The 27,253-nt window shown below is 39.1% G+C and overlaps 1 protein-coding gene across 1 annotated transcript; it reads right to left on the reverse strand.

Annotated features, from left to right (window-relative positions):
* Positions 1 to 1,818: 1,818 nt before the first annotated feature.
* LOC111544850 (glycine N-acyltransferase-like protein 1) lies at positions 1,819 to 18,746 on the reverse strand. The gene is made up of 7 exons (XM_023215536.2): positions 18,708 to 18,746; positions 17,540 to 17,663; positions 16,227 to 16,346; positions 15,430 to 15,537; positions 3,326 to 3,452; positions 2,868 to 3,045; positions 1,819 to 2,612 (listed from the first exon to the last, which is right to left on the reverse strand). Exons 3-7 carry the CDS (start codon positions 16,302 to 16,304, stop codon positions 2,195 to 2,197), a joined length of 909 nt encoding a protein of 302 aa, XP_023071304.2. The 5' UTR covers positions 16,305 to 16,346; positions 17,540 to 17,663; positions 18,708 to 18,746; the 3' UTR covers positions 1,819 to 2,194.
* Between the last annotated feature and the right edge of the window lie 8,507 nt (positions 18,747 to 27,253).

Genomic DNA, 27,253 nt, shown 5'->3' on the forward strand with positions numbered 1-27,253 from the left:
TGGGTTTAGATTAAGTCATGAGGGTGGAGCCCCCATGATGGAATTGAGTCTTTCTAAGAAAAGGAAGAGAGTCTGAGCTCTCCTCTGTCTCCATCATGTGAGGACACAGAGAGCTAGCGGCCATCAGCAGGTTGAGAGAAGAGGACTCAGAAGGCAACTTACCTCACTAGAGCCTTGTCATGTAGCTTCCCAGTTTCCAGAAGAGTGAGAAATCAATTTCTGTTGTGTAAGCCAGTCTATGAAATTTTGTTATGACAGCCAGAGCTGATTAATGCATGCTTCTTGAACTTTGTTTTTAACTCAGTATGAAACTCATATATTTTTATAGGAACATTACTCCATTCTTTTTTAGCGTGTTTATTAATAATTTTGGATTTATTTTTGCCATATTTTAGAACTCCTCTTTCCTCTTTCCCACACTTGCTCGTTGTTTTCATCCAAGTGCGTGGTAAGGTTTAGGAATCACTATCTTAACAGGACCATGAAGGGCTAGATAAGGGAAGCTGGCTTGCATTCAGGGAAGAGGCAGAGGAGGGAAGCTGCCAACTGGGCTGTGCTAAGATGACCTGAGCCCCAGACCCTGAATGAACATCCTCTTCTGGATACAGGACATGCCAGAGGCATCATTTTGAAATAGGCAAATTTTATTTGCTTTGCATTCTTTCGTCATCTGTATTAGCTTTTGCCTCTTGAGTGCCAAAATATAGCAGTTTTTATATTACCCAAGTTCCTGAGTTTATTTTTTTTTGTCAGAATTTTCCACCCTTAGAAATCCCAAATGACATGTTTCCTCTCTTTCTCAGACCATGCTTTCATTTCAGTCAATGTAACAAATCAGTCAGGTCTTAGGAGTTTAGAAATCTGATTGGATTGATTCATACTAAGCTGTAACAGATCTACTACAGCCTTCCAAGATGAATTGGAGTTTTCTAAAAAGCTCCATGACCTACGCAATTCTTTAGGTGCTGGAATTACACACTTTTAAATCACATCAAGTTTAAACATTCAATTTTGTGGACATTTATTTTTTATGGAGATATGAGGATAGTTGTTGGTTAATACTGGTAGACTTTACTCCAAAAGCCAATTCTAATAAAATTTCTTTATTTTTTTTTTTAAATTCTAGACTATCAGAAAGAATAAAAATGTCATTTTTTTTTTTTTCTTTTTGCTATAGCTACAATATTCACAGTAATCCAAGTTCCAATGTCAGGGTGGGAGAGCAGAGCCAAATGAGGCCATGGTTTTTTCATGAAGTGCATTTTTTTTTTTTTAAATCAGGGATTCAGACATTATAAATATAAGTGTTCAATTAATAAGTTATTATGATAGTGCATGGCACGTGTCCTTTCCATCATCTGGATTTTTCTGATTTTTTTATCTGGCTCACTCTTACTCACTCTCCAGTCTTCACTTTAGTGGTCACTTCTCCCCAGAATGCTCATGACCCCTTAAGATATTAGTGCTGCAAACACTGAAAGCTGAACTTATAACCGGACTCACAGGCAACACCTTGTCCTGTGCCATGCTTCACTAATGATGAGGAAATGAGAAAGAGTAGGAGAAAGGAGGCAAAACAAATGCCATTTCCATAGCAGAGGCCTCAAGGCCAGCCCACTTGATTCTCTGGAGATCCTATTCTGCATAACAGTGATGAAAGGTAGCCTAGGAAGGCCATTTGTCTGAGGCTTCACCTTTGATACCTTGCTAGTCACTAAACTAAGAGATGGATTCCATTCTTTAGTGTAGCCATTGCGTCATAAATCCATACACAGCAGTGGTGTTTATTTCCAATAAAGTATCAATATAAATTAGGTATATTCTGTTGACAATTTTATTAAAGTTCTTTATTTATCTTCCAGATAGTAGATTCTATCAATCAAGTTTCATAAAGAGTTCTGATTCCCAGAGGTAAGAACTGAGCCTGGTTTTCTGGTGACATGTTTACTGGTAACCCCGTCCTTCCCTACAACGCTTAAGCATATTTAAAGACTATACCCTCCCCTGCCTCCAGCCTGGATTGTGAGCTCCTCAAGAGCATGACTGTGTCTTTTAACATCAAGTTTCCATGTGAGAAGAGTTCCTGCCGTATCATAAATGCCCAATCAACATTTGTAAGTGAAGAAAGCTATTCTGTGGTGTCTGCTTTAATATTAAGAGATGGCTTGCTCAAATTGCTAAGCAGCTTCATTGTCTAAAATGGAACTAGATTCTGTGGGTAGCAGGTCCATTGGTGCCACTCACAGGAGGCCTCAAAGAAACCCGCCGCCTTCACAGAGCTGCGGGAGCGTTCATTTTCTTCCAGCACAGAGATGTAAAATGGAATATTCTTCTGAAGCAGATACTTCTTATATCGCACCATCACCTGTGCCATTTTGCCTGTCTTTCGGTATTTTTCCACGCTGTAGGCCATTCCTACTTCACAAGAAGGGTCCATGGTTACCCATGCGACTGGGGCCCCCTCTGGTCCCAGCATACAGGCTGCTGGCAGGGCTCCTATGCAGCGCTTGATGTAACGCAGGCTCCTCTCATTCTTCCCTAGCTTCCAGTTGTCATTTACCAGCCCGGAATAAGATATATCCAGTTGGGCATACTTAAAGTTGGGAATTTCCCTGTAGAAAACATAAAGAAAGACAAAAGCTTTGACCCCACTCCTGTAATTTCTGGGTGCCATCCCAATCTAGGGATCCCAGGCCCTCTTTTTCTTTAAAGAACCACCAGTGCAAAGTTGCATATTTTGACCTTTGACAACTTTTATTCATCCCAAGGAATGAATTCATCCTCTCTTCATTCCAAAACTGATGTATGTGAATTACAAAAATGTACAAGGAATAGCAATTATAAATGATTAGCACATGTTTTTGTACCTTTCAAAGTCATCATCTGGGTGGCCTGCCTCAGCCCAACTTCCAAACTTGCTTTTATTGCAGGCATTGAGCTTCAGAATATCTTCCGTAACCAAGAGGACTGCTGTCGAATGCTCTACCTTCGCTGACTTTGACAATGCAGCCGCTCTTATCCCCTCACCTAAACTTTCCTGAAGACCTGGGAAGAAAGTCAAGAAAGCAATCTTGTCAGACATGGAGTTCTCTACTTACACTGCTTCCAGCTGATTAATACCTCAGTGCTTAGTCGCTCTCCGACTTGAGTTTACACCACAACCTGCTGGAGTCCTTGTCACACCACAGATTGCTCCACCTCTCCCAGCTCCCAGAGTTTCTATGAATTTACATTTCTAATGAGCTCTCAGGTGATGCTAATGGTATTAGTTGAAGACACAACTTGAGAAGCACTGCTGCTTTCCCATTTCTTCCAGACTTGTTACCTTGGATTTGGAGTCTCTGTTTCCAGTTGATGATCTCACAATTTTTCAAAAGTTCTTGTGATTTTTGAGGCTCTTTGGAGAATATACGATATACATTTGTGTATGAATCCATGTTGTCTGTCATCTCCTGTATAGGATGGTGAGAAGTCAGATCATTCCCTTGAACTTTTTCTTCACCTCTCACTGATTGCAATTATCAGAAAAATGAAAATTCAAAAGAAAATTTTGACACTGGCCCATGATGGCTGCAGTTGGGCACATGCATAATAAAACCTAGACCTATAAGCTACTGCTGACCTCTTACCTGTGTAACTGGAGTTTGTTAAATACTTAACACTGAGAGGTAATAGTTATAAACCTGCTTATTAGATACAGAACAAAGACAGGATGAAATCAGTCACCCTCCACCAGGCCTTAAGATGCCTCACCTTTCTCTCTACCCACTCAACTGCACCCTTAACTTATTTTACATATAGCATCACCAAGTACCCAGCAAATTCAGAAGATTGCAACAATTGCTTCTCTCCCTGCTTCTGTTACCTGCTGGGCCACATGTATCCTTCTGTTTTATATATATATATACACACATACATACATACATTTTATACATATATATATATAGTGCCCCACATAACTTCCTGTGAGACACATTCTGGGTTGTAGTGAGTCTTTGTTGCTAGGATTAAGTCCTCAAACTTGAATCAGAATAAATGTAACCATGATTTCTCTAAGTTTTAGTGCCTACTGTTTCACTGGACACCTAGAATCTATAGTGTCCTAGAACCTACAGTATCCAGGGCTTGGGCAAGATATTTTAGTGAATGTAAGCATTAACGAGACATTGCCTTTCCCCAAGGCTACACGATATCAGCCTATTCGAAGAGTGACACTGGCTTTACAGCCAGAAGCCCACAAAGTAGAGTGAAGTAACTGAATTTTTGTTAGCACTCTGGGTAATTTATGTGGTGTTAGACTCTTGGGTTTGAAAGAAAGAGACCTGTGATCCCTTTCTGGCAAGCCACAAACTGCATGTGAAGATGATATCTGTTTCTCACTGGAGATATAAACAATAAATGTGAGAGTTTTAGCAGTGAGTATATTAATATTATGTTGGAAATTGTATAGTTAAAGAGTAAATATTAAAGAGTAAAAGAAAAAATAGTGTAACTAATTTTAGAAACCTTCAAGAATTTGAGAGTGCTTTTGTAAATGTAAGTTCCTGAATATGGCCAAAACTAAAACCTCAGTGAATTTAAAAGAGTAGACGTTTTAAAAGACCCAATTTTAAAAGAATGACCAAAAACAGCCCAGTAAATATTCAAAGCATTATAAAAAGAATATCAAAGTAAACTAGAAAAAAAACAAGTGGAACAATTTATAAAAATGAAAGCTATATATAAAATGAAATGGAGAGCAAGTCATAGTTCAAAGGATATATAAAGCCAAAAGTTTCTTTTTTAAATGGCAAAAAGAGAGATAGAAGATGAGAGAGATAAATTTCTTGTAAGGCTTATAAAGGAGATATGAGAGAAAGAGAAAAAAGCAAAAAAAAAAAAAAAAAAAAAAGGAATAGAGTATGAGAATGAGAACAGAAACAGAGAAAAGAACAAAAGAATTATAATGGAAGATTATATGCTACTCCAAGACAATATATTTACTGATTTAAAAAAATGGATGTTATCCCTCGAGGATAAACTATCAAAATGACCTTCAAAAAAAAAAAAAAAATAGAAAACCTCAACAAACTAATAGGAAAATCAGAAATTATATTAAACATCTACCATTTAAAAAGTGGATAAGGATTATGCCTTCCAGCTCCATCCATGTTGCTACAAAGGACATGTTTTTTTCTCTTTTATCGCTATGTAATATTCCATGGGAATATATGTACCAAGTTTTCTTTATCCAGTCTACCATTGATGGGCACCTGGGTTGATTCCATGTCTTTGCTATTGTGAACAGCGCCGCAATGAACGTGCAAATGCACGTGTCATTTTGGTGGAATGATTCATTTTCTTTTTGGTATTTACCTAGTAATGGAATTGCTGGGTCAAACGGTAACTTTGTTTTAAGTTCTCTAAGAAATTTCCAGACTATTTTCCACAGTACAATAATCCTAAGAAAATTAATGCTGGAACAGAAAACCAAATATCACATTTTCTCACCTATAACTGGGAGCTAAGTATTAAGAACACATGGACACACATGTGGGAATAATAGTAGACACTGTGGACCACTAGAAGGTGGAAGGAAAGGTGCTGGGTTAGAAAACTACCTGTTGGGTACTATGCTCACTACCAGCATGATGGTATCTCTTTGAACTCCAAGACCCAATATTCGCAATATTTCCATGTAACAAATCTGCACATGTACCCCCTATATCGGAAAGGGAAGATGAAATTAAAAAAATAAAAAGTAGCCAAAATCAAATTATTTTACATTTAAATTCTACATAAGTGAAAAACAAACACATAATTTTAATAGCAGATTTTGGTAACAGATGAAAAGATCCTAATGCCAAATCTGGTAAAGAAATAACAAAAAGAGAGCTATTGACCATATTTCCTTATGAATACAGATGCAAAAATTCTATTTTAGAGTATTATTATTTTGTTATTGATTTTTATTTGCATTCTTGATTTCCAAATATGTCACACTATTCTTTAATCCCCTGTTTGTTTGTTTACTAATAAAATATTCAGTACTATATCAAAAGAATGTGAACATGAACAGTTTGTTTTAGAAAGTTTGTATGGCTTTGACTGGAAGACCGTTCAGTGTAATAAATTAAAGGAGGAAAAATTACATGAGTATATAAATTGCCAAAAAAAAAAAAGATAAAAATGAAAGAACATAAAATGTACCCTCTATTCTAAATATATGTTCTATGAAAGTAGGAAGAACAGGAAAATGCTCTAAATCTGTGAAGGCAGAATCAAATGTAATTCCGAATGTAAGTTGTTACAGCTATTTCATTAAAACCAGGAATGAGACAAGGAGAGAACTATTATTACTGTTAGTTGGTATCGTTTCCTTAAATGTACATTATGCAATAAGGCAAGAATCTAAAAACCCACACAAATATTGGCAATGAAGGAGCAAATTACCTTGTTTGTAGATTATAGTATTATGCATTTAGAAAATCCAAGAGACTTCGACATAAAACAAAAACAAATAACACCCCACTCAAACAAACAGGAGATTAAAAAATAGTGTGACATATTTGGAAATCAAGAATGCAAATAAAAATCAATAACAAAATAATAATGCTCTAAAATAGAAAAGGAAAAATAATTCAATAGTCTTAACAAATAGTATAAAATACTGAAGGATAATCTTAATGGAAAATCAGGTAGTTGACCACAGGAAAATACTTACATTTTACTAGATGACATAGAACAGAAGCTGAAAAAAGTGAGAAAGAGACCATATATCTAGATGAAAAGATTTAGTATCACAAAAAATATTAACCCCTCCACAATTGCCTAAAAAAGCTCCTCCAATACCAATCACAATTGCAATAGTTAGTTGGCATAGGTCGTGGGGAACTGGAAAAATGAGTTTATGTCCATATAGCTCTTAAGTTTATAAGAAATAGGAAAGTAAGAAAAAGATTGGTGAGGGGTGATTTGTTTGATTAGATATTAAAATTTACCACAAAAGCAATGAAACAGCATGAGAAAAGACTAGAATCAAATACAGAAATAGATACAAAAATATATAGACATGTTATATGACAAACTAGACATTTATGTTTTAGTAATGGAATGACTTATTTAATAAATAGTACTAACATAATTTGCAAGCCATAAGGAAGACAAATATAAAAGAATGTTAATTCATGCTATTCAAAAATATATTCCAAATAGAATGAAGATCAAAATATCAAAAGTAAAAATTAACTTCCTGTAAGACAAAATAAGAAAACACTTGTATGATCTTGGAGTTGGAAAAAATTTTCCTAATTATTAATAAAATAAATCAAACCTCAGAAGTCATAGTGAAAAATATATTTGATTACATGAAAATTAAAAATTTCTTCATATCAAATCTCCATCAATAAAATAGACAATAATTCTAAATTGGGCAACAAACTTGTAGCATACACCTTGTGTTAGTATCCCTGGTATCCAAATCACAGAATTTTAAGAGTGACACAAAACTGTGTGTAAACATGGTCAAACAATATAAACAGTTCAGAAGTAAACCCCAAATGACTGATAAATATATGAAAATATACTATGTTGAGAAGGAGGTTCCAAGATGGCCTAATAGGAACAGCTCCAGTCTACAGCTCCCAGCGTGAGTGATGCAGAAGATGGCTGATTTCTGCATTTCCAACTGAGGTATGGGGTTCATCTCACTGGGGCTTGTCAGACAATGGGTGCAGCCCACAGAACAGGGAGGGGCATTGCCTCACCCAGGAAGTGCAAGGGATTGGGGAATTACCTTTCCTGGCCAGGGGAAGCCGTGACAGACAGTACCTGGAAAATTGGGACACTCCCACCCTAATACTGCGCTTTTCCAATGGTCTTAGCAAATGGCACACCAGGAGATTATATCCCGTGCCTGGCTGGAAGGGTCCCTTGCCCACGAGCCTCGCTCACTGCTAGCACAGCAGTCTGAGATGGAACTGCAAGGTGGCAGCAAGGCTAGGGGAGGGGCGTCTGCCATTTCTGAGGCTTGAGGAGGTAAACAAAGCAGTCGGGAAGTTTGAACTGGGTGGAGCCCACCGCAGCTCAAGGAGGCCTGCCTCCCTCTGTAGACTCCAACTCTGGGGGCAGGGCATAGCTGAAGAAAAGACAGCAGAAACTTCTGCAGACTTAAATGTCCCTGTTTGACAGCTTTGAAGAGAGTAGTGGTTCTCGCAGCAGAGAACTGGAGATCTGAGAATGGACAGACTGCCTCCTCAAGTGGGTCCCTGACTCCCAAGTAGCCTAACTGGGAGACACCTCCCAGTAGGGGCCGACTGACACCTCATACAGCTGGGTGCCCCTCTGAGATGAAGCTTCCAGAGGAAGGATCAAGCAGCAACAACATTTGCCATTCCGCAATATTTGCTGTTCTGCAGCCTCTGCTGGTGATACCCAGGTAAACAGTGTCTGGAGTGGACCTCCAGCAAACTCCAACAGACCTGCAGCTCAGGGTCCTGTAAGAAGGAAAACTAACAAATAGAAAGAACATCCACACCAAAACCCCATCTGTAAGTCATCATCATCAAAAACCAAAGGCAGATAAAACCACAAAGATGGGGAGAAACCAGAGCAGAAAAGCTGAAAATTCTAAGACTCAGAGCACCTCTTCTCCTCCAAAGGAATGCAGCTCCTCACTAGCAATGGGACAAAGCTGGATGGAGAATGACTTTGACAAGTTGAGAGAAGAAGGCTTCAGACGATCGGTAATAACCAACTTCTCCCAGCTAAAGGAGGATGTTCGAACCTATCGCAAAGAAGTTAAAACCTTGAAAAAAGATTAGACCAATGGCTAGCAAAGAGAAGACCTTAAATGACCTGATGGAGCTGAAAACCATGGCGCAAGAACTACATGATGCATGCACAAGCTTCAGTAGCGATTTCATCAAGTGAAAGAAAGGGTATCAGTGATTGAAGGTCAAATGAATGAAATAAAGTGAGAAGTTGAGAGAAAAAAGGACACAAAGAAACAAACAAAGCTTCCAAGAAATATGGGACTATGTGAAAGGACAAAATCTACATCAGGTTGGGTACCTGAAACTGACAGGGAGAAAGGAGCCAGGTTGGCTCCTTTCTTCAGGATGTTATCCAGGAGAACTTCCCCAACATAGCAAGGCATGCCAACATTCAAATTCAGGAAATACAGAGGATGCCACAAAGATACTCCTCCACAAGAGCAACTCCAAGACACATAATTGTCAGATATACCAAAGTTGAATTGAAGGAAAAAATGTTAAGGGCAGCCAGAGAGAAAGGTCGGGTTACCCACAAAGGGAAGCCCATCAGACTAACAGCAGATATCTTGGCAGAAACTCTACAAGCCAGAAGAGAGTGGGGGCCAATATTCAACATTCTGAAAGAAAAGAATTTTCAACCCAGAATTTCATATCCAGCCAAACTAAGTTTCATAAGTGAAGGAGAAATAAAATCCTTTACAGACAAGCAAATGCTGAGAGATTTTGTCACCACCAGGCCTGCCTTACAAGAACTCCTGAAGGAAGCAGTAAACATGGAAAGGAACAACCAGTACCACCCACTGCCAAAACATGCCAAATTGTAAAGACCAATGATGCTAGGAAGAAACTGCATCAACTAACAAGCAAAACAACCTGCTGACATCATAATGACAGGATCAAATTCACACATAACAATATTAATCTTAAATGTAAATGGTTCTAAATGCCCCAATTTAAAGACACAGACTGGCAAATTGGATAGAGTCAAGTCCCATCAGAGTGCTGTATTTAGGAGACCCATCTCACGTGCAGAGACACATAAAGGCTCAAAATAAAGGCATGGAGGAAGATCTGCCAAGCAAATGGAAAACGAAAAAAACAGGGGTTGCAATTCTAGTCTCTGATAAAACAGACTTTAATCCAACAAAGATCAAAAGAGGAAAAGAAGGTCATTACATAATGGTAAAGGGCTCAATTCAACAAGAAGAGTTAACTATCCTAAATATATGTGTACCCAGTAGAGGAGCACCCAGATTCACAAAACAAGTCCTCAGAAACCTACAAAGAGACTTTGTAGTCTCCAGCCTGGGCGATAGAGCAAGTCTCTGTCTCAAAAAAAAAATTATAAAGGGGGTATCACCACCAATCCTACAGAAGTACAAACTACCATCAGAGAATACTATAAACACCTCTACACAAATAATTTAGAAAATCTAGAAGAAATGAATAAATTCCTGGATGCACACACCCTCCCAAGACTAAACCAGGAAGAAGTTGAATATCTGAATAGACAAATAACAGGCTCTGAAATTGAGGCAATAATTAGTAGCTTACCAACCAAGAACAAGTCCAGAACCAGATGGATTCACAGCCAAATTCTATCAGAGGTACAAACAGGAGCTGGTACCATTCCTTCTGAAACTATTTCAGTCAATAGAAAAAGAGGGAATCCTTCCTAACTCATTTTATGAGGCCAGCATCATCCTGATACCAAAGCCTGGCAGGGGCACAACAAAAAAAGAGAATTTTAGACCAATATCCCTGATGAACATCGATGCAAACATCCTAAATAAAATACTGGCAAACCAAATCCAGCAGCACATCAAAAAGCTTATCCATCACAAACAAATTGGCTTCATCCCTGGGAAGCAAGGCTGGTTCAACATATGCAAATCAATAAACGTAATCCATCAACTAAACAGAACCAAAGACAAAAATCATGTGATTATCTCAATAGAGGCAGAAAAGGCCTTCCACAAAATTCAACAGCCCTTCATGCTAAAAACTCTCAATAAATTTGGTATTGATGGGACATGTCTCAAAAATAGTAAGAGCTGTTTATGACAAACCCACAACCAATATCATACTGAATGGGCAAAAACTGGAAGCATTCCCTTTGAAAACTGGCACAAGATAGGGACGCCCTCTCTCACCACTCCTGTTCAATATAGTGTTAGGAGAAAGAAATAAAGGGAATTCAATTAGGAAAAGAGGAAGTCAAATTGTCCCTGTTTGCAGATGACATGATTGTATATTTAGAAACCCCATCGTCTCAGTCCCAAATCTCCTCCAGCTGATAAGCAACTTCAGCAAATCTCAGGATACAAAATCAATGTGCAAAATTCACAAGCATTCCTATACACCAATAACAGACAAACAGCGAGTCAAATCATGAGTGAACTCCCACTCACAATTGTTTCAAAGAGAATAAAATAACTAGGAATCCAACTTACAAGGGATGTGAAGGACCTCTTCAAGGAGAACTACAAACCACTGCTCAATGAAATAAAGAGGACACAAACAAATGGAAGAACAATCCATGCTCATGGATAGGAAGAATCAATATCGTGAAAATGGCCACACTGCCCAAGGTAATTTATAGATTCAATGCCATCCCCTTCACAGAATTGGAGAAAACTACTTTAAAGTTCATATGGAAACAAAAAGAGCCCGCATTGCTAAGACAATCCTAAGCCAAAAGAACAATACTGGAGGCATGATGCTACCTGACTTCAAACTACACGACAAGGCTACAATAACCAAAACAGCATGGTGCTGGTACCAAGACAGAGATATAGACCAATGGAACAGAACAGAGCCCTCAGAAATAATAACGCACATTTACAACTATCTAATCTTTGACAAACCTGACAAAAACAAGAAATGGGAAAAGGATTCCCTATGTAATAAATGGTGCTGGGAAAATTGGCTAGCCATATGCAGAAAGCTGAAACTGGATCCCTTCCTTACACCTTATATGAAAATTAATTCAAGATGGATTAAAGACTTAAATGTTAGACCTAAAACCATAAAAACCCTAGAAGAAAACCTAGGCAATACCATTCAGGACACAGCCATGGGCAAGGACTTCATGACTAAAACACCAAAAGTAATGGCAACACAAACCAAAACTGATAAATGGGAACTAATTAAAGTAAAGAGCTTCTGCACAGGAAACCAAACTACCATCAGAGTCAACAGGCAACCTACAGAATGGGAGAAAATTTTCACAATCTACCCATCTGACAAAGGGCTAATATCCAGAATCTACAAAAATTTAAACAAATTTACAAGAAAAAATCAAACAACCCCATCAAAAATTGCGCAATGGATGTGAACAGACATTTCTCAAAAGAAGACATTTATGCAGCCAACAGACATGTGAAAAAATGCTCATCATCACTAATCGTCAGAGAAATGCAAATCAAAACCACAATGAGATACCATCTCACACCTGTTAGAATGGCAATCATTAAAAGGTCAGGAAATAACAGGTGCTGGAAAGGATGTGGAGAAATAGGAACACTTTTACACTGTTGGTGGGACTGTAAACTAGTTCAACCATTCTGGAAGACAGTATGGCGATTCCTCAAGGATCTAGAACTAGAAATCCCATTTGACCCAGCCATCCCATCACTGGGTGTAGACCCAAAGGATTACAAATCATGCTGCTATAAAGACACATGCACACGGATGTTTATTGCAGCACTATTCACAATAGTGAAGACTTGGAACCAACCCAAATGTCCATCAATGATAGACTGGATTAAAAAAATGTGGCACATATACACCATGGAATACTATGCAGTCATAAAAAAAGGATGAGTTCTTGTCCTTTGTGGGACATGGATGAAGCTGGAAACCATCATTCTCAGCAAACTATGGCAGGGACAGAAAACCAAACACTGCATGTTCTCACTCATAGGTGGGAATTGAACAATGAGAACACCTGGACACAGGGTGGGGAACATCACACACCGGGGAATATCGTGGGGTGGGCAAAGTGGGGAGGGATAGCTTTAGGAGATATATCTAATGTAAATGACGAGTTAAAGGGTTCACCACACCAACATGGCACATGTATACATATGTAACAAACCTGCACATTGTGCACATATACCCTTGAACTTAAAGTATAATAACAAAAAAAGAAAATATAATATGTTGAATCTCACTAGTCAGGAAAATGGAAATTAAATCTACAATAAGTTGCCATTTTCACCCACCAGTGTGGTATATATTAAAAGTGGGATAACATTCAGTGCTGGTGAGAATGTGGGGAAACAATTCTTGCACACATTGCTAATAGAAATTAAATTGTGGAATCCTTTGGAAAGGTAATCTGGCAGTGCCTACTTATGATAAAATAAACTCTAATTTGGTGACATCCCTTTTGGAAATCAATTGTATTTTAAAAGTTTCCAGGATGTAAAGACATGAATACGAGAATGTTTATGGAAGCAGTCTTTGTAGTGGCAAAGAACTATGAACAATTTGAACCCAACAGCAGGAGAATAATTGACTAAATAGCATTGTGTTGACTCTATGGAATACCAGTTATTAAAACAAATACATTGGTGCTGTATTGCTTCATGCAAAGGGATGTCCAAAAGTTACAGGGCAAATTAAAAAGTGATGACAGAAGAATTCATCAGTGAGTATCCCTTTGTGTGTTAATATGGGAGAGGAAACTGGTTACCCCAAGGGGTAGGAAAGGAGGATGGGAGTGGAAGGGAGCTGAGAGGTTATTAACTTCTCAAAATCATTTGGATTTTTCCACTTTTATAATCAGCATATATTATCTTATGATTAAAAACCAATGAAGAAAAAAATAATTTTTTTCTAGATAAATTCTCCTACATCCCATCTCCTGCATGGAATAAGACTAGGTGAATGTATTTCCAAATAAATCACAGCATATTTTATTCTTTCAATTTTTTTGGTCATATATGTGTGCCGTGGAACTTTCATATCTTAGTATTTTTGTTTATTGACTCACTTTGTAAAAACTAGCCTTTTTCAAAGCAATGCATGAAAGTTATGGTTTGATGCTATAGTTATGTTGCTAAAAAACACATAATAAATACAAAGTCACTGAAGTAAAAAGAACTGTTTGACTTCCTACAGTTATTTAGCATCTCACACTTTGAAGAAACTGGACCATGGAATTTAATAAACTAAGCAGGAAGCCAGGAGATCAAAAGGACATCCCTAGGGAAGGTGTTCGGCTCAGTCTGGTTCCCATCCCATTTACCCCTTTGTTCCTCAAGCTAGGAACACTTTGTCACTTTCTGCATCCCAATCCTGACCCAGTTTGAAAACTAGTCTTGACCTGGAGTGGCTTATTATTATTTGGGGACTCAGCATCTATATCCACGTGAAGATGGGCTGGCCATGAGGCTTTTCAGTTCACTAACCAGATGTGCATGAAATACACATACACAAAGGGGAAGTATTTAGGAAAGAAATACACCTAGGTTTGTGTTACTGTTTCAGCTTAATCATTTATTCCTTGTATATACTCAGCCAATAATGGCTAATTATGGTAGATATGATTTACAATTATGTGCTACGTACTAAGTCTTTGATGTACAGTGTCTCATTTAAACCTTTTGCAATCCTCTGAAGAACTTCCTCTTATTTTTCCCATGTTAACAAATGATGAAACTCAGAGAAGGGCCTACGGTTATATAGCTAATAAAAGTGACAGGGTCTGCTGGACTTGAATTCAGATTGGGCAATGCTTTAACATCAGGAATCCAGCAGCTATGTGACTTAATATTTCTCAGTGTCGTTTCCTTGTCTCTAAATTTGAGATTTAATGCTCCCCTCGTAAGATAGTTCTGATGATGACATTCACTATCAAGAGAAGTGCTTCCACATAGTTGACACACGGTAATTATGAGTCCCTTTCCTGTTTCCTGAGAAGCAACTTTTTTTTTTTTTTTTTTTTTAAGACAGGATCTCACTCTTTTGCCCAGAATGGACTACAGTGGTGTGATCTTGGCTCACTGCGTCCTTAATCTTCTGGGACTTAATCCATCCTCACACCTCAGCCTCCTTAGTAACTAGGAGAATAGGCATTCACCAGCACGCTCTGCTAATTTTGTTTACTTTTTGTAGAGATGAGGTCTCACTATGTTGCACAGGCTGGTCTCAAACTCTTGGCCTCAAGTGATCCTCCTGACTGGGCCTCCCAAAGTGATGGAATCATAGGTATAATTCACTATGCCTGGCCCTGAGAGATAATTTTTACTGGTAGACTTCTGCTTTGGTTTTTGTTTCTAAGTCACTGTTCTGATATCTCAGACACCCAACCTTCCCTGTAAATTGGCCTCTTTCAGCCCCTGCAGGTGACTCCTGCCACCTCAAAGGGCCCTTAATCTGCGAGTGTCAACCTTGTCTTTCTCCTCCCCTTCCCCCTCCACCCCATTTCCCAGATGGGTCTTATGCTTTACAGGAAGGGTGGGAACACATGGCACACCAAAAGTAATGGCAACACAAACCAAAACTGATAAATGGGAACTAATTTGGCAAGGTGCCAAGTACTGAAGAAGTGTTTTAAAATACTCACATTTTCTTTCACCCTATAAAAGCAGCCCTTGTGTCTGAACTGGTCAGTTCCTCAGGCCCTTTGGGCCTGCCTGCCTTTACCAGTCCTTGTCTGTGTTCCTACCTGTTTTTGAGGCCGGATAATAACCATCTGATACTCAGGCCAGGAGTCCACCAACACCTCCATGTTGAAGGGGTTCCCGTGATTGATGTGATACACAGAGCCATACACCTGCAGGAGGGATGGGAAGGACTAGGAGAGGTTGAGATCCCCAGAGATGGGGATCTGGATGTGAAGAGGAAGAGAAAAACAAAGGCCAAGGGACAGTACTGGAAACAAAGGCCAAGGGACAGTGATGGTGAGATGAGCAGCATCTCCAGGACCATACTGATGGAAGTGAAGTCACCAGCAAGCAGGCAGAACTCACAGGTAGGTGTCCTTGTGATACCAAAGAACTACCGTGCACTAGCTGGGCACTTGGCAGTGTTCTTAGCACTTATATTGTGTGGATTCATTCAGTGTCCACAACAACTTTAAGAGATAGGTGCTGATATTATTCCCATTTTATTAATGAAAAGACCAAAGGTAAAGGCACAGAAAGCTAAAGAAACAGACACAATGATATCCAACTAAAAAATGGCAACCTTGGCAATGCATACTTGTTGAATCTGGCCTCAAACCTATGTTCATAGCCACCATTTTCCACTGCCTCTCCAAATGAGTGACAAAACCTGCAGAGTGGACCTAGCTGCCTGTTCCCAAGGAGAAGCAGCAGCTCTTAACATGTCTCCTTTGTCCCCAACCCCATCCTGTTTCCCTGCTCCAACCCTCTGCACGAAATCAGGAAGGACCAGAATCACGAGCCTATTTTCTCATCAACACCCCTACTCCCTTACCCCGACCTCCCACTGTTCCTTCACCTTCAGGGACTCAGGAATGCTCCTTGCTAAAGAGTCAAATAGGGCCAGCAGCTGCTCGGAATTATCCAGTAGAATCATTTTGTGGGATGCTTCAGTCCTTGAGCCCTTCAAGAAAAAACTCTGAAAAGAAGTGATAGGAAAATGTTAAAGGACCAAATGAATTTAAAATTCACTTTACACATCTCCATTCAAGTAACACTCATGATGTAGGTATTGTTAGTATCATCTTCATTCTTAATACACCAAAACTTAGAGAGACTAAATAAATTTTTCAAGTTCTTACAGGGATAAATGCCAGAGTCAGATTTTGAAACCATATATGAATGGCTCCAAAACCCATGCCTTTTTTCCATGGTGGAATGAATTAAAAGTAAATATTCAGAGCTCTGTGAGCTTCCCAAATGCCTGTAGCAGACACTCCACCAGTGCCACCATCATAACTGTTCCTTGTATTTTGATCATCAGATGCCCGAGGAGTCTTCTTTCTTTTGGAATAGAAAATATCTAAGAACAGTTGTGACTGGAAACCTCAGAGCAGAAGTTGGCAAAGATTTTCTTTAGTTCTTTAGAGCCAAATATTTCAGATTTATAACCATTTTGAAATTTGTCCCAGTTTCATTACAAAAACAAGGAAAAAACATGGAAAAATTTTGAAACATATCTGTAAACTTCCGTTGAATTAACATTCAGAAATCTTACAAATATGCCAAAGAGTATAACAGTTGACATCCCATAGTGCCAAACCAGTTCTTAGCCAAAAGGGACTTTACTGAGAGCCCTCATTTTTAAATGTAGTTCAATGCATTTTTTTTTTCATTTGGAATGTTCCACTCTAAGTTATCTTTAGTAAGATTTTGCCATTTCTGTAAGACTTGGCTGCCTCCCAGGCCTAATGTATAAGCCAGAAGGAACTCGGTTTTTCAGAAATTAAGGACTTCATTTTTACGCAAAATACTGGCTTTACTCTCAGATTGTTTTGATTAACTTAGCCAATGACTTTTCCTACCTAGGTGCACAAGAAAAATGAAACAAACGCGTAGAATACAAAAATCCCTGTGAATTTTCCAAAGCCAAATTTGGAAACATTACTTCTGCAACATTACTGCTTACTACCAGTTCTTTTCTGACCCAGTCAGCTGTTAGTGGCCTCTAAGTGGATCCAAGTCAGTTAATTCCCAGATCAAATTCATTGCTAGACACAGTCCATTTTCTGTGGCAACTCCAAACCCAGTTAGGATCACAAATTTGCTAAGGAAACTCAGAGAGCTCAAAACACAAATGTGTGAAGCTCCAAAATGCAAGAGAGAGCTTACCTTTGATTCTCAGCAGCTCTGAGAGATCAATGGACACAAGTGTATCCTATAGGTACCTTCCGTGTTTACTCAGTGCTCCTAGGGATACTGGAAGCTCCACTTCAGATCTCGCTTCTGACACAATCTGATAAAATAAAAACTTCAGCTGAATTAAATTTAAAGGAGTTCGTGCAATGAACAATTCGTCTATCCAGCAGCCTTCAGAATCACAGCAGATTCACAGAGGTTCTAGCTGTGCCTTGTGGTCAAAACAAATTTATAGAGAAGAAAAGTTAAAGTGACATCCAAGAACCAGAAATGAGTTACAGAAACAGTGAGATTGCTGTCAACTGGGTGTTTGCCTTATTTAAACACTGAACATTCAGCAGTCTATGAGTGGTGATGTAAGGCTGCTGGGATTGGCCAACATTCAAGCATTGTTACAGGTGCACACTCTGAAATTAGGTTTTTAATTTTGCATATTAAGTTAGGTTACACTTCACCCACAAGGACTCAAATGTAGAAGTACAGAGTCCTTCTCAGACCATATTTAGTTTCCTTTAACACTTTGTAGCAAAATTCTTCTGCTGTGCAGAAGCTCTTAAGTGTAATTAGATCCCATTTGTCAATTTTGGCTTTTGTTGCCATTGCTTTGGTGTTTTAGACATGAAGTCCTTGCCCATGCCTATGTCCTGAATGGTATCACCTAGATTTTATTCTAGGGTTTTTATGGTTTTGGGTCTAACATTTAAGCCTTTAATCCATCTTGATTTAATTTTTGTATAAGGTGTAAGGAAGGGATCCAGTTTCAGCTTTCTACTTATGGCTAGCCAGTTTTCCCAGCACCATTTATTAAATAGGGAATCCTTTCCCCATTTCTTGTTTTTGTCAGGTTTGTCAAAGATCAGATGGTTGTAGATGTGTGGTATTATTTCTGAGGGCTCTGTTCTGTTCCATTGGTCTATATCTCTGTTTTGGTACCAGTACCATGCTGTTTTGGTTACTGTAACCTTGTAATATAGTTTGAAGTCAGGTAGGGTGATGCCTCCAGCTTTGTTCTTTTGGCTTAGGACTGTCTTGGCAATGCGGGCCGTTTTTGTTTCTATATGAACTTTAAAGTAGTTTTTTTCAATTCCGTGAAGAAAGTCACTGATAGCTTAATGGGGATGGCATTGAATCTATAAATTACCTTGGGCAGTATGACCATTTTCACGATATTGATTCTTCCTATCCATGAGCATGGAACGTTCTTCCATTTGTTTGTGTCCTCTTTTATTTCATTGAGCAGTGGTTTGTTGTTCTCCTTGAAGAGGTCCTTCACATCCCTTGTAGGTTGGATTCCTAGGTATTTTATTCTCTTTGAAGCAATTGTGAATGGGAGTTCACTCATGATTTGGCTCTCTGTTTGTCTGTTATTGGTGTATAAGAATGTTAGTGACTTTTGCACATTGGTTTTGTATCCTGAGACTTTGCCTAAGTTGCTTATCAGCTTAATGAGATTTGGGGCTGAGACAATGGGGTTTTCTAAATATACAATCATGTCATCTGCAAACAGGGACAATTTGACTTCCTCTTTTCCTAATTGAATACCCTTTATTTCTTTATGTTGCCTGATTGTCCTGGTCAGAACTTCCAACACTATGTTGAATAGGAGTGGTGAGAGAGGGCATACCTGTCTTGTGCCAGTTTTCAAGGGGAATACTTCCAGTTTTTGCCCACCATCAGAGTGCACAGGCAACCTACAGAATGGGAGAAAATTTTTGCAATCTATTCATCTGACAGAGGGCTAATATCCAGAACCTACAAAGAACTCAAATAAATTTACAAGTGAAAAACAAACAACCCCATAAAAGGGTGGGCAAAGGACATGAACAGATACTTCTCAAAAGAAGACATTTATGCAGCCAACAGACACATGAAAAAAATGCTCATCATCACTAGCCATAAGAGAAATGCAAATCAAAACCACAATGAGATACCATCTCACACCAGTTAGAATGGCAATTATTAAAAAGTCAGGAAACAACAGGTGCTGGAGAGGATGTGGAGAAATAGGAACACTTTTACACTGTTGGTGGGACTGTAAACTAGTTCAGCCATTGTGGAAGACAGTGTGGTGATTCCTTAAGGATCTAGAGCTAGAAATCCCATTTGACCCATCCATCCCATTACTGGGTATATACCCAAAGGATAGTAAATCATGCTTCTATAAAGACACATGCACACGTATGTTTACTGTGGCACAATTCACAATAGCAAAGACTTGGAACCACCCCAAATGTCCATCAACGATAGACTGGATTAAGAATATATGGCACATATACACCATGGAATACTATGCAGTCATAAAAAAGGATGAGTTCAATCGCAAGAACAGAAAACCAAACACCGCCTGTTCTCACTCATAGGTGGGAATTGAACAATGAGAACACTTGGACACAGGAAGGGGAACATCACACACCGGGGCCTTTTGTGGGGTCAGGGGAGGGGAAACGGATAGCATTAGGAGATATACCTAATGTAAATGATGAGTTAATGGGTGCAGCACAGCAACATGGCACATGTATACATATGTAATAAACCTGCACGTTGTGCACATGTACCCGAGAACTTAAAGTATAATAATAATAATAATAATAAAAAAAACACTTTGTAGCAAAATTCATTGAAAGGATTATCTACAAATGCTATCTCCAATCCTCCTCCTAATCTTACGTAACTGGGTTTTTGCTGCTACCATTCTACTGAAACATTTTTAAAAAGCTGTCAGTGATCTCTATGTTATTAAATCCATTGGTCAATTATTGCTTCTGTTCTTAATAGATCATTCTTTAATGGACTTTCTTCACCTGGTTTCCAAGATAGCACACTCTCTTGGTTTTCCTTTAACTTCACTGGTTACTTCTTCTTACTCTTCTCTGTGGACCCTTCTTTTCTCCCCAATTTCTTAATTTTGCATCACTTTAGAGTTCAATCATTGGCCCTCATTTGTATCCACACTTACTCCCTGGTAATCACATCTGGTCCCAAGGCTTTAAAATCAATCTACTTGGCAATGATTAATACATTCATATTAGTACTAAATCTCTTTTTCAAACTCAAGACATATGTATCTAATGACCTGTTTGATATGTCTTGGGTTCCACCCAATAGCCATCTCAAACTCATTATGTCTCAGATGAAACTCCTTATCCACCCTTTCCACTCAGCCTACTTCACCTGTAGTCTTTCTCAATTAAGTTGATGGCAACTCCACCTTTTCACCTATTCAAGTAAAAACTCTTGGAGTTATTCTTAAGCATCTTTTCCCCTCGCACTTTACATCCAATACATTATGACATTCTGCTCATTCTGGTTGGGAGAATATTCTTCATGGCCTCTCACATTTCTGCATCTCTTAGGAGCAGAGACATTGACAGCTTTTGCTCCTATCTTTTCAAGGATGATTGTAAAGAGGACAGCATGGAAGCTAGAGATATTGCTTTATTCTGAAGCAGAGGGCAGGTTTGCTGCAACACACATCTATTGCATTTGCAACATTAATCCGCCTTCCTGTATTTCCTCTGTAGGACTTATGGAGCAAGGACAACTGACACAAACACATAAATCATTCTGCCTGCTGAAGGAGTCATAAAATCTTGCCTTTACCTAGGAGGCTTTTGTCATCTGCCAGCATTTATGAATCTGTGCCCCTGTAGAGTAAATTTTAGGTGCTTCACAGTTCTTGGCAGTCTTTTCTGGATGGTGAATTTCTTTAGTCTTCTCTCTATGGAAAACCAGAATGCTCCTTTTAAAACAAAAGCCACATTTTATTATTCCTTATGTAACTCCTGCTGGCACTCTCAATCTCATTCGGAGAAAGATATATAAAAGCCTTATAACAGCCCTCTAAGTTCTCCATGACTTACACTCCAGTCACCCCCCTGACATCCCTCCAGTCATGTCCCTGACCTCAATCTCTTTGCCTTCGCTGCTTCAGGCACTTTTCTGTCCTTTTTCTTCCGCTTGCATTCTGTTTTCTCATTATACCTATAGAAAACTCTATTACCTTCTTTAAGTCTTCAACTTAAAGCCACTTGCTTAATGAGGCCACCTCTAACCATCCTATTAACAGTTACAACTGTTCCCCTAGTTTCTCTGCAAAGGTCCTGTGCCCCATTGCCATTCTCTGCCCCTTATCTTTTTGTTTTCTTGACAGGGTCTCACTCTGTCACCCAGGCTGGAGTGCAGTGGCTGGATCACGAGTCACTGCAACCTTGACCTTTCAGGCTCAAGCAATCCTCCCACCTCAGTCTCCTGATTAGCTCAGACTACACGCATGAATCACTGTGCCTGGCTAATTGTTTTATTTTTATGTTATAGAGATGGGGGTGGTCTTTGTTTTACATGCTGGTCTCAAACTCCTGGTTATAGTTTTATAACTTTCTGTGCCACACTCTGATACCTCAAAATATCTAGCAGAGATAAACATAAAACCCAGATAAAAATGTATGCTGACAATTCTGAAGACATTTGTATTTTTATTTTACAATAATTTTAATGCTAGCTTCCTAAAAATTTACTTAAGTAACGTGAATGTAAAAAATACGTTGGACTTATTTACTTAATCTAGGAGTGCTCTTTTATGTATAAGCCAATTTGGTAGTCACAACATACAATGTAATACATGTGCATACACATAAACACATCTAGATGTATATACACACAAAGATCCAATAGCTTTTATCTTGGAACTCTAGCCATGAGATAGCAATACAATCTCACCTGTCTGCAAACATGTTCACATGGCTGAACTTTGTTAGCCTTCGTAGGTAATCCACTGAAGGCTGTGAAGCAAAATTTTAAATAAAAGGAGTTTTTGTGGCAGTTTGATTCTTAAAGGCCAAAACTTCCCATAATCCCAGGACACTGAGGTCAAACAGCATCACATGAGGTCATTACATACTAACCTGGCCCAACCCTGCTTAAAATAGCAGCACAAAAGCCCACTTTCCCATTCAACAGCAAACTTCAGATTCCAAACTATACTGGAGCCAAACAGTGTCACAAAAGAGTACCAGTTTATCAAATTCTAATTTCCCATGACTGTATCAGACACATGGAAACAATCACTAAAACACAATCCAACTGCTGAAGCATCAAACAAGCCCGAAAAGTCTACAAACTCAAAGAGTTGGGGTGCTTCTTCTCTCCATTGGTTAAGCTCAATCGACCTGAAATGAAAATTCCTTCAGAATTTCTCAAATGGAGAGGAGCTGATCCCACTATCTGGTTCCCACAAATGACACTCACTTGCCTGGACACACACATGATGACAGACAAGCCCCTAAAAGTGTCCGTACTGAAACAGTCAGGGTACTTCCCTCTGTTTATCAGTTGGGCTTGTTCAACCTGCAAGTGAAAATTCCTTTAAAAATTTCCCAAACTCAGAGGAGTAGATCCTTCTGCCTGGGCCCACAAAGGACATTCACACATCTGGATGCAGATAGCAAATTTCAAAGGCAGTTCTCCCTAGACAATCAGGAACACGGTTGGGGCCAGCTGCAGCTGTTCCTAGAGAGAGGGCACTCATCACCAGCAAAAACTGGATAAACATATGCCTAGGAGGACTTTGAGACTCCCAGCCCATGGCAGCTGAGCCAAAGTGTTCCTGGTCGGGGAACCAAAATCTATTACTGAAACACCAGGAGTGTGGTCTAGGTCCTGCTGCTCCCTAACAGAGAACCAATTAATATTACCAATTATTGCCAAGGAAGAAGGCTGAATTGGATGCTGTAGCAGAGGAGATGCAAGCTCAGTCTCAAATCCATCTCCCTGACCAACTAAAATTATGAGTTTACATAGCAGGGAAGAAATGTAACAATGTATAGAAAAACAGGAATTCAGGAGACCTAAGGAAGCAATCATAATTTATGAGAAGCCTGGTGTGCCATTGTCTGGATGGGATCATCTGGTGAATTTCAGTTCTTTCATACTTTTTGAGGGACCTAGGGCTCCTTTACTAAGGATGAAATTCATATAAAACAAATAAAATTTCAAGCTTTAAGAACAGAAGGGTCGATTTCTATGTTTATACAAAAAACTATCCATGAGACTACAGGCAAGGTTTCAATTCCAGTGCCAGTGCTAGCTGCAATCTGCCTCAAGTCTGCCTACACCTCTGGCAAACTCTGTCTCAGGACCTTGACCAGGAGAATAGCTTCCTCTCCCATCTATGGTCTCCTCTCCCATCTGTAGGCCTGCTGAGATTGCCAAGTTCTTATAGTACTTCAGTTCCAGAGCAGACTCCTTTGCATCAGCCTTTCAGACCAGCTCTGGAGTCTCTCTAGAACTCAGCCCGTGCTTATGGTGTGTGTGCAGTGGGATAAGACTGGAACTAGACTCCTACGACTTCCTCCCAGAAACACATGCTATTTGACAGAGTGGTTACTCTGCAGGACTTTAGCAGGGGATTCTCCAAGTTCACTTCTCTGATGTAGCCCATCTGTGGATCAAAACTGAAAGGTTTAGCCTTATGTGTCACTGCCTCGGGGCTCTCTGGGCCTAGCTCAGTTCTGATATCAGTCCCATCATACTGATATTAGTCATAATATTACATGTATGACTAATCATACAGTATTAGTCATAAGTGACTTCCCGAAACACTCATGGCAGCTTGGATTCTGGCATGGACATGGGCTCTCTGAATGGAAGCAATGAATTCTGGTTTCACGGGTGCTGAGTTTATGCTAATCAGCTTTGGGCTTTTCAGGCTGTGTGAGAGACCTCTGATTCTAGGTATCTCCAGCTGCAGTCCTGAATGTTCTTTCAACCTTTGAGACTCCACAGGTCCTTCAGGGGGTCATGGTGGAGTAGACACCTAGGGGAGTCATTTGGGCATGGAACCAATTTCACAAAGGGTCCCAAATTTGAGATTCCAGCGCTATCACCCAATTGTACAGAAACTCAGACAGAATGAAGAGAACACATTTACCATCAATTACACACTGCCAAGAATCCACCCTGAATTAATGCTTTATAAATCCTGTACTGATCTTGGGAGTAGAACAACACTATTGCATGGCATTTTTGTGGTTGTAAGCATACATTTATAAAATATACACATTTTAAAGCCATTATATTATCAATGTTTTGGTCTACCTTTATTTTTTGGTATACTTCATACTACAAAGAGTGGCAATAAGCTGGCCATCTTCGAACCCCTGTGAGGCCCTGAAACTGTTGCTCATGGCAGGGAATGGGGACTACATGGCTGAGTGTCTGTGGGAGGCTGGTGGAGCCACTCCCTCTGCACATTCTCACAATGTGTCAAGGATCTCTGGGATGTTTCATTCATATTAATGTCCTTAATTAACCTTTAGCAATGTGAAACTGGAATGCAGCAGCCAATTTAGGAAGACATCTGATAGCTGTTGGCACCTACCCGTAGAATCCAAAAACTTCCTAGGGTTTCTGAGGGGACTTCCTTATGCAAGATCTTCTGGAGGACTTTGGAGAGATCTAAAGGTCAAAGAATCACTCTATTCAATCTACATTATAATAAGTTCTTTCAACATTACCTTGAGGCAGTGATTAGATGCTTGAACATCTCTTCTGTGTGGTAGCACATTCCTGATTTCTGTTCAACAGGGAACGCAACAAGAGACTCTCATACTCTCAAATCATGGAGAAATTCTCTTTCACCAGAAGTCTTCCTAGGGAAAAAGTTTTCTTTACTAGCTTCCAAGATGACAGGTGGGCACTGGGACCTGGGATCTCCCTGAAATACTTGCTCTATGTCAGAATTCCTATGAAGTTCCTCCTAATGGTAAAAAGGAGCACCCTAACTCTTAATTCAGGAGCTTTGGTGATTGAGCAGATTCTTCACATCTGGACACTCAGGGAGGGGTTTTTCATCCAGTCAGAGGACCCTGAACTGATGGTGGCTTTAGATGTGGTTGCATCTTTCTGTAGCAAAAGAACAGTGTTTTAACATACTGGTGGCTGGTGGGAAGGCATAGAAGAGCCAAGTAAACACAGGTTCTTTAGGGTCAAAAAGCCTGATAGCACCAATTTAAATGGATCCCAGAAAAGAATGAGGGTTTATGGAGTTTGAAATAAACAACAATCTGCCCTGTAGAAAACCTTGACACCAAAGTAGAATCTTGAAGCTTTTACAGAGGAAGAAATGGGATGTATAGATACCTCACGGAGAGAACAAGTTGTGCCAAAATGTTCTGGGGTGGTGATGAGGTTTCAATGCCTCCAGAGATATCAGGAAGTGGTATATGGTTTTAGCTAGATCAGGGAATTGGGAAAGTGTGGGATCCACAGGATATGCTTTCTTGGCTTCGAGCATCCGAGGACATTTTAAAGCTCTAAAGCTCTCTGATGTTTTCTAGTTTTCTTAGAGTCTAACGAAGAGAAAAACAGAAACTTTGGCTATACTACAAAGCAGTAGGGGACTCTCTTTGTTGCTCCTAAATATTTCCTTATGATTCTTTCATCTCCTGTTCCCCATTTTTCTACCCCAAATTTAGCTTTCATTATTTGCCTAGTTCCTGCTAATGTATTCTCTAAATCCATGTCCCAAAACTGTGGTTAAGAAAGACACCTGAAGCCTCTTCTTCCTTCATCCTTTGTGATCAAAAAGTTGATCTGAGCTCCTGCCAAACTTGCTGAAAGAGAGGAAAATCAGATAGGAGGTTTATTAGAGATTGTCTAGTCTCAAGAAACTAAGTCCTGGAATGTAGACACATGATTGCATAGACGCATGATTGCGTGTGCAAAACAGACCAGAACCCAGACGTTCTAAATCCCAAGCCATTGTTCTTTGTTTTGTAAGATGCTGGTTTCCATTTTGTGATGAATTTTGCTTGTTATACCTCCAAATATCTCATCATGAGTCTCTTCCTCTTGTGACTTTAGTTGAATTAGTTTACACAAATATTTGATCTGGAAACTTGTCTCTCCCTCTAGCCTGGTACTGGCTTGAATATCTTGAACAACAAGTCCTATTATGTTAAGGGAAATTTTGATTGATTAATCTTCAAATATGTTTTTTTTTTGTCTTTTTTAGCCCAACATATTATTTCTCTTATTATACTTATCATCAGAAAATCTGGAAGATTCAGCAACCATCAGAAATTTGAAATACAAGTCATACTTCATGGGAGAAATAGGTCAATAGTAGTTTTCCTCCATTGTGTTTGCCTTTCTTTTTTTGTAGAACTACTTTATTGAGGTATGATTGACATGCAAAAAGTTGTATGTGTTTAATGTATAAACCTTGATTAAGATAGAGATGAATACATACTCATGAAACCATCACCACAACTTATGCCGTAAACATATTCATCACTTCCAAAAGTTTTGTCTGCTCTATTTATTATCATTATTGTATGTGTATATGTGTTTGATAAGATCATTTAACATAAGATCTGCCATCTTTCTCTCCAAATAAGCAGGAGTCCTGTCTACGATGCTGCTGAGGCACTTTGAAAATCACTATTTAGAAATCTGATTGGATGCCATACAACTAGACATCAGCAAAATGTCAGAATGGGGCTTTCTAGTACTTATCTTCACACAGGAACATCAATTGAAAAAACTATCTGCGCACAAAAATACCTTCACAAGAGCTAAGGATACCAGGTGAAATATTACAGAATCTTTGTGTAGCAGAGAAATAAGAAAAGATGAATTGACGAGCAAAAGAAGAACAATTTTACATTACTTATGTCATCCCTCCCACAA

The sequence above is a fragment of the Piliocolobus tephrosceles genome, chromosome 13 (assembly GCF_002776525.5).
Source record: "Piliocolobus tephrosceles isolate RC106 chromosome 13, ASM277652v3, whole genome shotgun sequence".
In the NCBI taxonomy this organism is placed as follows: Eukaryota; Metazoa; Chordata; class Mammalia; order Primates; family Cercopithecidae; genus Piliocolobus; species Piliocolobus tephrosceles.